This window comes from Crotalus tigris, unplaced genomic scaffold (assembly GCF_016545835.1).
Source record: "Crotalus tigris isolate CLP2741 ecotype Arizona unplaced genomic scaffold, ASM1654583v1 scf7180000018388.308857, whole genome shotgun sequence".
Classification (NCBI taxonomy): domain Eukaryota; kingdom Metazoa; phylum Chordata; class Lepidosauria; order Squamata; family Viperidae; genus Crotalus; species Crotalus tigris.
In genome coordinates this window covers 98,663-113,070 of record NW_024096976.1, presented here as the reverse complement: position 1 = coordinate 113,070, position 14,408 = coordinate 98,663, and the positions used below count along the sequence as shown (strand labels likewise).

General features: G+C 37.2%; 1 protein-coding gene across 5 annotated transcripts in view; it reads left to right on the top strand.

The window, feature by feature from the left end:
* Positions 1–14,408, top strand: part of KIF13B (kinesin family member 13B) — a 144,496-nt gene extending 130,088 nt beyond the window's left edge. For 4 of the 5 annotated variants that reach the window (XM_039351970.1, XM_039351968.1, XM_039351969.1 and 1 more), the window contains 3 exons: positions 4,335–4,397; positions 6,733–7,759; positions 9,096–14,408. In XM_039351970.1, coding sequence (XP_039207904.1) covers positions 4,335–4,397; positions 6,733–7,759; positions 9,096–9,394 — 1,389 coding nt within the window. In that variant the 3' untranslated portion in view covers positions 9,395–14,408. Of the gene's footprint in view, positions 1–4,334; positions 4,398–6,732; positions 7,760–9,095 lie in introns of those variants that run through there. The other variant, XR_005557764.1, reaches the window with a different exon arrangement.

Below are 14,408 nucleotides of genomic sequence, written 5' to 3'. Positions count from 1 at the left end.
TGAAACATGATTCCCAAAAACTGGAAGCACATTTGCTTGCCATTTGAATGTGGAAGTCATAAAAACAAAAACGTAATCTATAAAGCAAGCAGTCATAGTTCTAAAAAGTAACCCCAAATTTTCTCCATCTGAATGCCTATGATGTGGTCCCATCCTCTTTGTGGGCCCATCTTCTGTAAAAGTATTAAATGTGGCTCTTGGATAGCAAAAAAATATCTACTTCTGTTTTTCATATTTGTTAACAAAATTGAAGCATTCATAGGCAATATTCATTCCTTAAATTTCTTTTGAAAAGAAAAAAATGGTCTTTTTAAAGTGTAACACATTTCAACTCCTGTTTTGATTCCTCATAGATTTTCAATAACTTGCAATTAAACTTTCAGAAAATTTGCTAAATAAAGAGTAAGGGAGGTGATCTTGAAATAAATATTCAAAAACTACTATCTAGTCAAAGATAGAAATTTTAAAAAGTGACAGCAGAAAAAGATCGAGTGGTCTGCCCTTCGAGGGTTTTTTGTTTTTAATTTACAGTATGTATTTATTGTTTTTAATTTTAATTTTACTTTTTATTGAATGATGGGCATGTGTTTATCCCAAGTATGTTTAAATTCAGTTGCTGATTATTGATCCACTTTCTCCACTGGAAGTTGGTTCCAAGTTTCCAGTACTTTCTAACATTACTTTTGAACTTCCCTGCTGTCAGTTTGAAGTTACACCCCCATGTTCTTGATTTTTTTTTAAGTCTTGGAGTCCTAGTGGACAGTCATTTAAATATGAGTCAGCAGTGTGCTGCAGCTGCCAAAAAAGCCAACACAATTCTAGGTTGCATTAACAGAGGGATAGAATCAAGATCACGTGAAGTGTTAATACCACTTTATAATGCCTTGTTAAGGCCACACATGGAATATTGCATCCAATTTTGGTCACCATGATGTAAAAAAGATGTTGAGATGCTAGAAAGATTGCAGAGAAGAGTAACAAAAATGATCAGGGGACTGGAGGCTAAAACATATAAAGAACAGTTGCTGGAATTGGATATGTCTAGTTTAATGAAGAGAACGACTAGGGGTGATATGATAGCAGTGTTCCAATATCTCAAGGGTTGCCACAAAGAAGAGGGAGTCAAGCTATTCTCCAAAGCACTTGGGGGCAGGACAAGAAGCAATGGATGGAGACTAATCAAGGAGAGAAGCAACCTAGAACTAAGAATAAATTTCCTGACAGCTAGAACAATTAATCCATGGAACAACTTGCCTTCAGAAGTTGTGAATGCTCCAACTTTGGAAGTTTTTAAGAAGAGATTGGACAACCATTTGTCTGAATTGGTATAGGGTTTCCTACTTAAGCAGGGGGTTGAACTAGAAGATCTCCAAGGTCCCTTCCAATTCTTCTATTCTATTCTATTCTATTCTATTCTATTCTATTCTATTCTATTCTATTCTATTCTATTCTATTCTATTCTATTCTATTCTATTCTAGGGAGACAATGCAAATACCTCCCTGATTCACTGGAGTGTAAGAAATAGGAGAAGAAGTAGGATACCATCAGACTTACAAGATTCAATTATTATTGACAATTTCAGTAAAATGTAGTTCTGGTCTTCCTGTAGAGTTTCTAGTCTGATCTACCTAGTAGGGCTATATGAATACATATTTATCAACTAAGGCCTTTTAGTATCTACATTTTAAAGTTTCAGATCCATAAATCCAAATGAGGAACAGCATGTGCAAGATCCATAAGGGACAGTTCATGCATAGCAAATATAAAGTATGTCTATTTTAAAAACACTTAGATCATATGTTGAGTATTTCTTGTTCCCTTCATTTTCACCTGAATTAGGCATCTTAAACAGTAAAATAACAAACCTTTTTTTCAGAGCATCTGGCAAGAAGAAGACACTTAAATTTAGAAGGTGGTATAAGACCATTAATGACTAGCCTTTATCCATCCTTCACTCTGAATATGACTGTAACTCAATTTATTCTGAGCAGGTGTCAGCCAGACAATTCCCCAATTCCAAGTCAGTGTGGTCCCTTGGGATTTTAGAAGGTTAGCTTTAGATGAGAAAGCAATAACATGTATAATAATTTTCTCAGAAATAAAATTCTGGACTTGGAAGTTCATTCTCAGGTGCTAGTTTGCTTCTGAACAATTCATGGTTTTATTCATTTTCCAAACCAAATTGAGAATAGGGCTTCCTAATGTATGTCCACCGAAGATTCCTAAGCATCCAGATATAAATACTCTCCTTACCTCATAGTTGCAAATTCCCATTTCTACCACGATCACCAGCATTTTCTTTACCACCTTATCTTGTGAGGATTATCGGAGTGAAGCTGAGGGATGGGAAATAGAATCATGGCTTAAAAATAGAAGTGCATTTTCTACTTGGCAATACCCAAATGCACTAAGTGCTCATCATAAATTTTACTATTGTTGCTGGAACTGATGTTTCCATAAATCACATTAGATGAAAGTGCTGGGTGCTTAAGTGTTATCAATAAGTTTAAATAGTGCTGCTGGTGGAATGGAGGGCATTCTGTTGGCTTTCCTTGAGTCTGTAATAGAGTTGTATTCAATCACCATAAGTTGATGATGATCATGATGATAACAGCATTTCCTGTGGAATCTCTTTCTCTAATCTGGTCTCTAGGATCAGCCCCAATCCCAAAAAAGTTATGTATAAAAAATTTTGTGGATGATGGTGGTCGTGGGTAAAAAGAAATCATCTCTGTGTGTGGAATAATAGCTTTCAGGAAGCCATGTTAGACTATAGACTTTACTTGACTTACCTGTTGTCTACATGCAAAGAATATTTTAGATGGCAAGGATGGTAGAGAAAGAAAATAATTGAATGTGCTGAGTACATAAACTGGCCATCAGAAAACAGTTCAAGTCCTAAAAAGACTGTTGAGGATCCTACCAAAGCCTGATTGTAAAAATCAAAATTTTCAGGCTTGTCATAACCAACCAGCAGCTGTCCATTCTTGAGAATCTACTGCAGCGTGTATTAGAAAGTCTTCAGCAAAAGAAGCACAAAATCTGAAGGCAGGGCAATCTGATTATTGCAGTGATGAATCTCCTGGTATAGAAGCAGGCAGCATTTTGAGAATTCACAGGTGCCAATTTGTATTCTGGCCTTTTGGAGTGTTACAAGAAATTGGGACTTCAGCCCTCTTTTGCTTTTGGCAGAAGTTAGAGGTAAAAATGTAACAGGGGGACTTGGGCAACTAAACTACTCCCTTTTCATCCTTTAAAAGCACAAACCTGTGAAATGGCTCAAAATGTGGTCCCCAAATGGCTGAATGTTATTTTTCAAAATTGTAACATGGTTTTAAGTGTGGGAATTAAAATAGTTTGCCTCCATCAATGTTCCAGAGTTCACCTCTACCTTTAATTGGAGCAGGGGGAGATGATGATGATGATGATGATGATGATGCAGTAAACTTGTATGTCACCCAACTCTCAGTGACTCTGGATGGCTCATAATAAAGATATAATAAAGATATAATAAAATCAGTAGAATGTAAAAAATAAAGATTAAAAAATGGCAAGCATGATGAAGTGTGAGGGTCTCACTCTCCCTCACAGGAAAAAATTGGATTTGACACAAAAGCATTGCAGTCTTGGAGAGATTTTCAGAGGAGTGTTTGATGGGCATATGCTTTGTTATCTTTTCATCCCGCTGTTTAATAAAATATTTCCTAAAACTTTGCTAGTATATTACTGAATTTTATGTTACAAGGAAACATAAAAGTCTAACGACTTTCATACTGCTTTGGAACTTTTTATCTAATTTAATTGTTCATTTATTTATTTTATTTAACTTACATGTTACCTGACAGTTCACAGCATAGAAATAGCAGAATCTATATGTAATCTAAATGGAGAACAAGTAGTAACAAGAATTCTCAGTTCAAAAAATGAAACTACACTAAATGTCCAGTCTTTTCAACTCAGGCAAACAGAGACTGAGAATAATTGGAAAGGTGCTTATGGGGGAGGCATAGGGGAGTATTACCCTTCAGTATTATTGTTACTAGCAATAGCTACAATAAGTATAGTCTGAAATAATTGGGAAATACTGTGTTCTCATTAGGCTCAGGTTTTTAACTCTGATATTGAGCAAATCGTAACAGCTTAATTTGCACATAAAGTCATAAAAGAATTTACTTCAAATAAGCTCAATTTAGCATTATAAGGGAACTGGGCAATCAGGTGTCATTGTGCCAAAACTATGATGCCTGTGAAATAAATAACTTTCTACTGTTGTTTGAGTAATTTTTCAGTCATTCAGAGATTAATACAAAAGGAATGTCTTTTCTTATTGCAGCCAGTCCCACGAATTATGGTTCAGCCTGCCAAGATTGATGCCAATCCTGCAAAAGCCCAACAGGTGGGTCCTTTTGAACTGTCCATGGTGCTGAATGACTACATTATCGTTACATGGAAATGGGAGGCAACAGTAATAACAAAACTACTATTAAAATCAGTAAAGAACTGAGTTCTCCAAAACATGCAGAAAGCTTTTATGGTTATTTATATGCTGATGGTGCAGATTGGAGACATTTGTCTATGAATTACCCTTACTAAGCCCCCATGCATATTAAACTTTCAGTATCAGAAATGGAAATTCCAGTTTATGCCTTGATTCTGCATGAGCCAGCCATTCTAACTGCTTAGTTTTCACAGAAAGAAATATCTAAATCTTGCTGAATTATCACTATCCTCTTGTTGTAATGTCACCACTAGTGTGTGTCTAGAAGCCAGCAAGTGCACAACTGCATTACAATGCCAAGTAAGCAGTTGTAGGTATGCAACGGAGTAAGAAAAAGGAAACCAGGTTTGGTGGCTGTATCTCCTTATCTCAGATAATAGCACATTTTACTCTGCATAATATCAGGTGATTCACAATTTTTGTTATGATTCTTCCTTTGCAAATATCATCTTGGAGTCTATTTACTTGCTTCAGTTGCTTCTAGTACACTATAGTTAATTCTTTCTTTCTATCCTCCAAGGTTCTCTTTTAAGGGTTGCCTATCTGCTTCTGCAGAAATACTCCTTTCCATGTGGCCTTAAATCAAAGATCTAAGGTTGCTGATCGGAATAGAGAATAGACATGCATCAAAGTTTACCAGGAGACATTAAAAAAAATATCTCATAATCTCAAGAGTTTGCTGAAGGCATGGGCTGGCAAAAGCCCATGGGGTTTTTTTTTTCAAAATTGGCTGGTCTACTTCATATTTATTATATTGTGTGGGTATGTATGTGTGGGTATATATATCATATGCATATTATGAACTGTTAAGCATAGAAAGGGTCATTAATTCTGGAAGTTGTGTATTTGTGGTATTGCGGTTAACACTTTGGGAAGGAAGCCATCCTTGGCATATGGAGTTACACAAGATGATACTTGACTTAGAAATGATGATTTATATCTTCTGTGAGTTAAGCCAAATAACAGGGAGAGACTTATAAATCTGGCTTGTTTCCCCACTTCACATAAATTGCCTCTTTCAAACAGCAAACATATCTTTCTGTAATATAAATGATCTTTTAGTAAATAATAGGAGTCACATTTCATATGCTATATGCATTTATATATTAATCCTACTAGACCTTCAGCCTATTAGCTAGACTGCCACCTTTGAACCTGTTAATAGTCTAGCATAGAAATAAGCCATACACTCATTAGTAAGTGTTATTCATACTATTTATTTCTAGTACTTATTTATTAACATATTTTTATCTTCCCCACCACCCTAAGGAACTCAAAGTGGGTTACAAGTTATAAAATGCATAAAATAAAACAATAAATGAGCCATTAACTAAAGTATGCAATTCCACAAGCTGATACATTTATCTATTTTGGATATCAGTGTATCCTAAATTGTTAATTTTGAATGTCCTTTATTCCAAATCATGCCCTCTTCAGAGTATGAGAATTCTCACATTTTGAGTGAAGCTTTCTTTATTGGGATGGGGGAAGGAACTTATGGACACTTGGTATTAATGAACGCAAGACCTTTGAGTTGTATGTATAAGAATTCCTGCATGATATGCTGGGACTTCCTTCTCCTTGTCCATCTACTATACATTCAGTAGCAATTGCAGACAATATGCTAGCCTTATGAGATAGACTAGACAGGAAACATGACCAGATCAGCTAATTTTATTTTATTGTAAAGCTACATTAAAATGAAAATAGAATTCTCCCCCCACCCAAGCTCCTTAACAGCTAGAGAAACTCTCCTGTTGTGGACCCACTTTCTAGCCACAGGCTATGTTACTCGGCCAGTCACTTGGCAGTGTCACTTTGCCCAGTCTCCAACATACTATTACACAGTGGGGGGGCATATATGCTTCCTGGAAAAAAAACCAACAGCACAAGGAAGTACAGGGAGAAGAATATGCTTTCTTTGTTTCTTTAAATTACAGAAACTATCTTAGAATCCTAGATGCTGGGCATCAATGGACACCTCTGACTAAGCATTGTTAGAAATGGAATAAAAAGCAGATGGATCTTGGAAGGCTGTTCTTGTTTGCCCTTATACAAATCCATCTTTCATCTTCAACTTCCTTTAAAATATAAATCAAAATGTTGCAAGCCTCTCCAGATATGGTAACAGAAGATGAATTAGAAAGAAACAAATGTCCAGTTTATCTTTATTGTATTGTTTTATGTTTTCCAAAATGTAACTTTGACAATCTCTGACCCTTTTCTGCTTTAGCTTACCCAAGGACAAGGAAGCAAAGGACCTTCTGAGGTGGCTTTGCAGTTGACAGAGTTGGAGAAGAACCTTGAAAGATCAACCAAAGTGCCTTTACAGCAGTCCACAGTGGACATCCAAGCACAGGATTCTCAGGAGGGTCCACCAAGTCCCTTGAGTGAAACTTCTAGTGGATACTTCTCACACAGTGTTTCTACAGCAACCCTTTCTGAAGCTCTTGTATCAGGAAATGACCCCCATCTTCAACCCAGTAGTCAGACCTCCATCACAAACGATGTCCCCCCAACTTCAACAACTCCTAAGGTAGTTTCTTCAACAGATGGTCCTATAAAATCATGTTCTGATTTAGCTTCTCAGTGTTGCCATTCTCTTTCAACGAGGGATCCAGTTCTCCCTGGCCTTAAAGATGATCAAATTGACAAGGACAATGACAAAGTGAGCCATAATGGCAACTTAAAATCAAGACCTGTAGATTCTGCCATTGCTCTAAATGAAGATCAGGTTTCTATCTCCCTAGTTACTGAGGATACAAATTGCTATTCTAATAAGAAACAAATACAATTGACACAGACAACCATCTTATTACCATCGGAGAACCCTCTTTCTGTCACAAAGAAGGCTCCCATTTATAAAACAGGACCTTCAAAGTCTCAGGCTACAGTTGACCTGTCTTCTCAGTCCAGCACTACAACTTCTCCATTCAAAATCCAAAGAGTACGAACATCAGAACTCAAGTCTTTCTCCAGTATGTTGAGTGGTGATTCAGGAGCTTCTTTGTGTTCAGAGGAAGAAAAGAGCAGACAGAATTCAGAAGACTCAGACCAGAACAACAGCATAGATGCTGGTTCTGAAGAGAAATTGGATGCAGCAGTATCTGACTCAGAAGAAGCCAATGAAATCCCAGATTGGCTGAAAGAAGGTGAATATGTAACTGTTGGCACAAATAAAATGGGCACCGTGAGATATGTTGGTCCAACAGATTTCCAGGACGGAACCTGGGTTGGAGTCGAGTTGGATTTGCCATCAGGTAATTGTTGAGAAATGTTGTAAGGTGTATAGGAAATGTTTGTGACTGGCTTTGATAGTTGTTTTTGTTTCCCTCAATCCACATGTGATTCCCTCAGGCCTTTATCTCTTATTGAAGTCTGTCTAGTTTCTTTCACTGTTCCCTAGTTTAAGTCAGCCACGCATAAAATTTTTTCTTAAGACAGGTAGAGCAGTGCAGGTGGGAAAAGTCACCAGTATGGTGAGCCTTTCTCCTTAATGTCCAGTATTGTTTGAAATTCTGCCACCATCTACTTGGATAGGTTCGTTATCCCATGAAACGGTCTATAGTGAGAAAAGGAATGGGCCTGCATTCAGATGCAGTTCTTTCAACAAGAGTGATTGGAAATAGGGTAACTCATCCAGAGCACACATGGAAATATGGCTTGATTGTAAAGCATTTTGTTACTTAGTGGCAGAACCCACATTTTACATCCACAATATTATGGATGGGTTCACTTTGCCTGGTTCAGTTTACAACAAAGATTGCAGTTGTGGTAAGTGCCTGATGAATTAGTGATAGTAGCCAGAAGAGGCTAAGAGAAGTGGGCATATGACCAGAAGTTCTGATTGTGAAAGAGCAATTCCATCAGGGTTAACTTTGTATGTTAAATTTGTAAAGAAAGATTGAAAACATATGATTCATTTATTTATTTATTAGGTTTAAGATAAATAAAGTAACTCTAGGTAGTGTACAATTAAAACCAGAAAAGTCATATAAAATATTATATCAGTAAAAGAAAGTCAAGGATAGAATAATTAAAGTTAAAGGGGAGGAGGGCCTTCGGGGCACTAACTAAACCCAAGGTTGCATAGTTCTCTGCTAGCCCCATATGAGTCTTCAAACTCCTCCCAAAGACCAGGAGAGTGGGGGCCTGCATTGCCTTTTGGGGGAGGATAATCCAAAGGACAGGGGCTTCTGAGCTTCCATATAAAGATGAAAGTCTTGATAATAAATGCTGAATACGCAACATGTTGAGAATATGCCACATATTTGTTTTAGGACAGTAGCAGTTCTCTGAATTAATTTATGCAACTTCCATCTCAGTTAGCAGGAAGGAGAGGCTTACTTTCCTATGTAATTTTTATGGAACCCAAGAAGTGTCATTGGTGGTAGAGAAAGTAATACACAGATTCACTAGGAAGGTCTTCTATGTGTGATGTAGCCAGATACTGCCATGGGGTGCTATGTCATCAGACAACACATTTTATTGAACTACCCATTACCCAGCATCCACAGGGCAGTATCCTTAGCCAAATGCATTTATTTTATGACTTCATGAAACAACCCTTTTCAAAGAAAATCTTTTATCTCAAAGGTAAAAATGATGGCTCAATTGGAGGCCGGCAGTACTTCAAATGCAATCCAGGATATGGGCTCCTTGTGAAGCCAAGTCGAGTCAAAAGAGCTACAGGTTCTGCAAGGCGCCGGAGTGCTGGAATGAAATTGCAGGGCACAACTGGGACCGGAACTGAGCATCGGCGGAGCGGTACATTCTCAGGCTCTGCCTCCAATTTGGCTTCTTTGACTGCTTTAGCCAAGACAGAAGGAGGATCACTTCCAAGGACTGAGAAAAGTAAAAAGAATACAGAAAACAGGAAATCATGGGCTACTTGAGAGCATCACCCGATGGGCATGTCTGCCTGGCTCGCAACACTACTGTGTGAAGTTGATCCTTCCTTCCTTCCTTCCTTCCTTCCTTCCTTCCTTCCTTCCTTCCTTCCTTCCTTCCTTCCTTCCTTCCTTCCTTCCTTCCTTCCTTCCTTCCTTGCCATTCTTTGCACTACTAAGCCAGTTAGGAGAAGATGGTTGATGTGTGTCAGAATATATGTGTATTCTTAATTTTTTTTACTGAAATTTGTTGACCTTTGTCATGATGGAATAACATGAGACTCTTGGTGCAAATGGTGACCTTTCCCAGTGTAGTTTTCCAAATCTCTCCTTTCATTCCCCAGCCATTCAAAGGAAACCATCTGTAAGAGATGTTGGCAGGGCTTATTTTCTAGAAAGACTGCCAAGTGCTGCTTACTATCAAAATGTTGTCATTCCAAGGTTCACCATTAAACCACAGCAAACCAATTAGAATCAGAATTTGGCAGATCACAGCCTATTGGAAAAAGTGCCTGTCTTTAAGACTTCATTTATGATCTTTAAACTGTTTTTGTTGATTTCAGTGGAAAAATATTACCCCTCACTCTACTGGAATGACAGTTGGGGACTAGGCTACATCCATGTTGCTTTTCTTAATTCTTAATCCAACCTGTGATTACAGTCTAATATATCTGACCTTTTCCAGGAGAAGGCTTTGCTTTTTTCTCTTCTAGTGGTTTATTGCTATGGTTGGTTGCAGAGTCAGCCAGATTTTTAGATTGGATTTGGCTTTTTTATCAACCTATCATGTCCTTCCCAAGGACCTAGGGTGGGCAGATGTTGTCGTTTCATGTTGTTAAAGGTATTGTTACTATTATTATTTTCAGCATTCCCTTCAGTGCTGTTGTATTTATAAAGTAAACCTCAGCATGTGGCCTTCTTTGCCTTTGTTTTAAGTAACATAATGCAAAGAGGGAATTCAAAACCCTAGACGTAGGGTGGGCCTTCCTTATGATCTGGATTTTCCCCAGTCATAAACCTGGGTAAACTATCCTTGTCCATGTTGCTAGAGCTGTATATTTATTTGTTATTTATTTTCTTTTTAAAAAGAAGTATAGGGAATCCCTTGCGACTTACAATCAACCCAATAACTACCATTGCACAGAAACACACATAGAACAGGATAATCTGCTTCTTTCCATATACTCACATTGTCTTCTTCCTATGGAAGAAGAGGGGGTGAATTCAAAATGAATATATGTTATAAATGTCTGCAGGATTTTGAGGTTACAACTTGAATGGTGTGTGTAATTTTCATGGGTGCAATTGGAGCTTATCTGCATAACTTTCAGCCAGAGATGGCTTCTCAATGGCTTGAAAATCTCTTTTGGAAAAGTCCCAACAGGGAAATAAAATTAGCTTTATTGCCCAGATAGAATGAGGTTTAGCTATTTTTAAAATGAGGGTAATGGCTCACGGTGAATCAGATGCTTTGCCTGCAGTAGGTTTCAGGTTGAACCCAGCTACACAGAGGGCTGAGAAAGGTCCTTGTTCAACAAACACTCTGGAGAACAATTGCCAAGAAGCTGTATTACATGGGCCAGGGATTTGGCCTTGGATAATCTGGCTTCTGATGCTCTTGTGAAAGAATGCAGGAATGTCCAAAGTAAAATGGTTGGAAATTGAGCAGAGGGATTTTATGGAGAGCATTAGGCAATGGCAGTCACATCTAAATGATGCTAATAAGAGCGAAAATCTTTTGGCTCCACGAATGTAGCTAGCCACCAAAAGATAACAGACACTGAGAAGGAATGCTGCTGGACTATCTAAGGGCTTGCTTAGCAGCATATAAATTCTCATGACCTATATTTTTATATCCTCCTTCCATATGCTGCTAATAGACTCTCTTTGTACTGGTGAGCTTAAGGAAATTGATCTAACTATTACATCTTAAATGACTTCCTTCTGTACTAATCTGATTTTCTAACTGAAGAAAACTGTTTTACAATTAAAGCTGCAACTAAGGAGATTGAGGAAATTGGCAGCAAAGCTCAGCAGTTTCCAGAGAGCCGTCATTTTCTTGCTTTCTTTGCGTATATGGAATTGGAATATTTTATGGTTGTAGAACATTTACATAATTTGAAGCAGTCTTTTGTTCCAACAAAACAAAAATCATTTTTAAAAAAAAAAAAAAAAAACCTTAAGATCTTCCTGCTGATCCAGGCAGGATGAAGTACATTGAAGCCTTGTTAATATCAATGCGCTAATAATGCTCTTAGATTTCGGCCCTCCTTCAGGACTGTTTTATTGGGTGGGTGAAAAACACTAGAACAATGGTCAAGCACTGTCCTGCTTAATTACAACTTGGATGGCTACTTTCTGATTAACTGCCTACTGTTGTATTTTAATTTTTTAAATATTTTTTTATGAAAAGTTTACAAAGAACATAAAAATTAACATAAACTAATAAAAATAGAAAGCAGAAAAGATACACCAGAAAAAGAAAGAAAAAAGACAAAAGAGCAGAAACGGTTTTGGGGTTTTGTTTTTTTTTTTGATATGCAGGCCTTTTCCAAGTCATTTACATGCACTTTATCCTAAAGGAAAACAGAGCTAGCCCCACAAGAAGTATTGACAGGCTGTGGACAATTTAGAGTTTGTTTAGGGTAGTGATTTTCAAATGTTTTCAGTCTACATTGTAGAACCTATTGTTTTTTTAAAAAAATTAAAAATCCCAGGATCCCTATCAAGTGCTAGAAAACTGGCTGCATGCGAGTGAACCTTTTTTTTTTCTTTTTGCCCTTAGCCTCTCACATAACCCTATCAAGTTTTCATGAAATTCTAGGTTTCCATGGGATGCAGGTTGAAAAAAAAAACCTGCTTTAGATACTTGTAAATTTGGGTTCACTATAATCTTTGTACCTGCTCGCTCGCTCTCCATCTCCAGTGCGGAATTACAAACTACGTCGTCCCCCAACAACATAATCTGTATTTTATTCAGCAATCAAGGCACACTATCTATAATGCAGACTAGCTTTCAAGAATTATTTGAAAAAATAGTGAAGAAAGAGGAAACAAGAAAGTGATTCCCACTGGTTTTCTGGACTGGAAAAGTGAACTTTATAAGATAGGGCCTTCTTGACCAATAGTGAGATTCTTCTCTTTCCCTTTCTCTGAATTAAGCTCTATTTCTCTTTTTAAAGCAAACAGAGGAGGGATGGAACTGGTGGAATAAGCTGAAGAGGTTTCCCCAGTTTGAGTAATCAGGAAGCTGTGTTAACAAACCCTTGTTCAAATGGGTTTTGAAATATTGTTGATGTGCTGCTAGTACTACTTAGAAAAGAATATTCATTTTGTTTCCGTCCATTAACTTCTAAAGCAAAAGTTTTTTGAAGTGCTCTACTAAAATCACCATCCCAGACTTCTCTGCAACTAAGAAGTCTGTCTTAAACATTAAAAAAAAATCCAAATAATGTTACCTAATTGATTTACTACTGCATTCCTTTTGCACATGATTTGCATCCAACAATTTTAAGCAAAACAATATTATGACGGTTGTGACAGGCATCTGTGACACTGCTTTGCAAGAAATGACATGTAATTCCAATAGCCACAGCTGTTTCATTTTAACCAGGCCACACCATGGTGCCTTAGTTCAAAACTGATTGACCATTACTCCTCCCACGTGCCTACTACTTCCCTTATTTTGCATGGCAATTGATTCCATACAGCAAGCTCGTTTTTTTTCAATGTGTATGGTTCAGTATCCCATTCTGAATGTTTTGGTTGCCATCATCTTCCTTTGTTAAAGTTTGTACCTTTGTGGAAAAGATTTGAAGATTAGAAATTGTTGAAAAATGTGCATGTGCACCATAGAGCCTTCATAAAGAGACTATGTTATTTCAGTCTGTCGTAAAATGTCAGAGCAGAGATTGACCATATCATGTGATGAGCAACATTAGTAGGTCAGCCATGCAGTTGGAACAGTTTCTTCTAGTGAAACTAGGGTAATGGCTCTGTTTGGAAACTGACAATATACAAAAATCTTATATTGAGATAGTATGGAATTGTCACTTAAATATTCTTAGGATCCAACTTCAAATTCTCATTTAGCCCCAAAGTTCACTGGGTGCCAATGGAAACCTCTATCAGATCTTTATCGAACAGGCTGCTTGTCACTTACTTCAAGGCAAACTGGAATTTAAATTAATCAATGCAAAAATTATATAATTCTCTTTTACATAAGTCTTCCTTTTATATTAGCACATATTTTTCATAATCTGGATTGCTGCCGATTAATGTATTGCATCCATTGATCTGGCACTGTTACATGCTAGGCAATGTTTAATAATGACAATTGGCACTCAGTGGAATGTAACATCCTGTATGATTCTAAGGCATAATCCTATCTGTCTTGAAAATCGAGAGAAAAGATTCTTCATAGCATATGCAACATCTCTTTACGGTTCTTCATTCCTTTTCAGTGTCACAATGCCTTTCTTTTGGGCAGAAAAGTGGGATAAACTAATAATTTGTATCAGCATCTGAAAGACATTTTTACTGAGGCCAAAAGCCACATGGAACTCTATTCAGCATGACAGTATTCGCAGGACCTCTCATGACTGTCATGACTGTGCATCTAACTTAAAGTTCAGTTAAGGTATCCTGAGAGACCTACAAAAAGATGACCTTTTATTTGGAGAGCAAGTTCACCTTCCAAGCAACTCTACCCACTAGGCTACCCAAAGCATTTCATTGCCTGGACACTAACTTCCTGTTTTTGAGGAGCTGTTTCTCAATTGTCTTTTCTGTTAATTTGTCATTTTGTAAATGTTGGGAGCCTGTATATAAAGAACAAATGTTGAGACTGGTTTTCAGAAATATTGTTGCTTGTACCTTTTTAAAAGATGCTAAAATCCAAAGATTCTTGTAATGAAGTGTAAAGTTTGTAATGGTCTCTCTTGTATTATATACTAAACTTGTAATATTGTACCATATCTGTGACAAATGTTATCTAAATAAAATACTTTCCTTCTGTCAA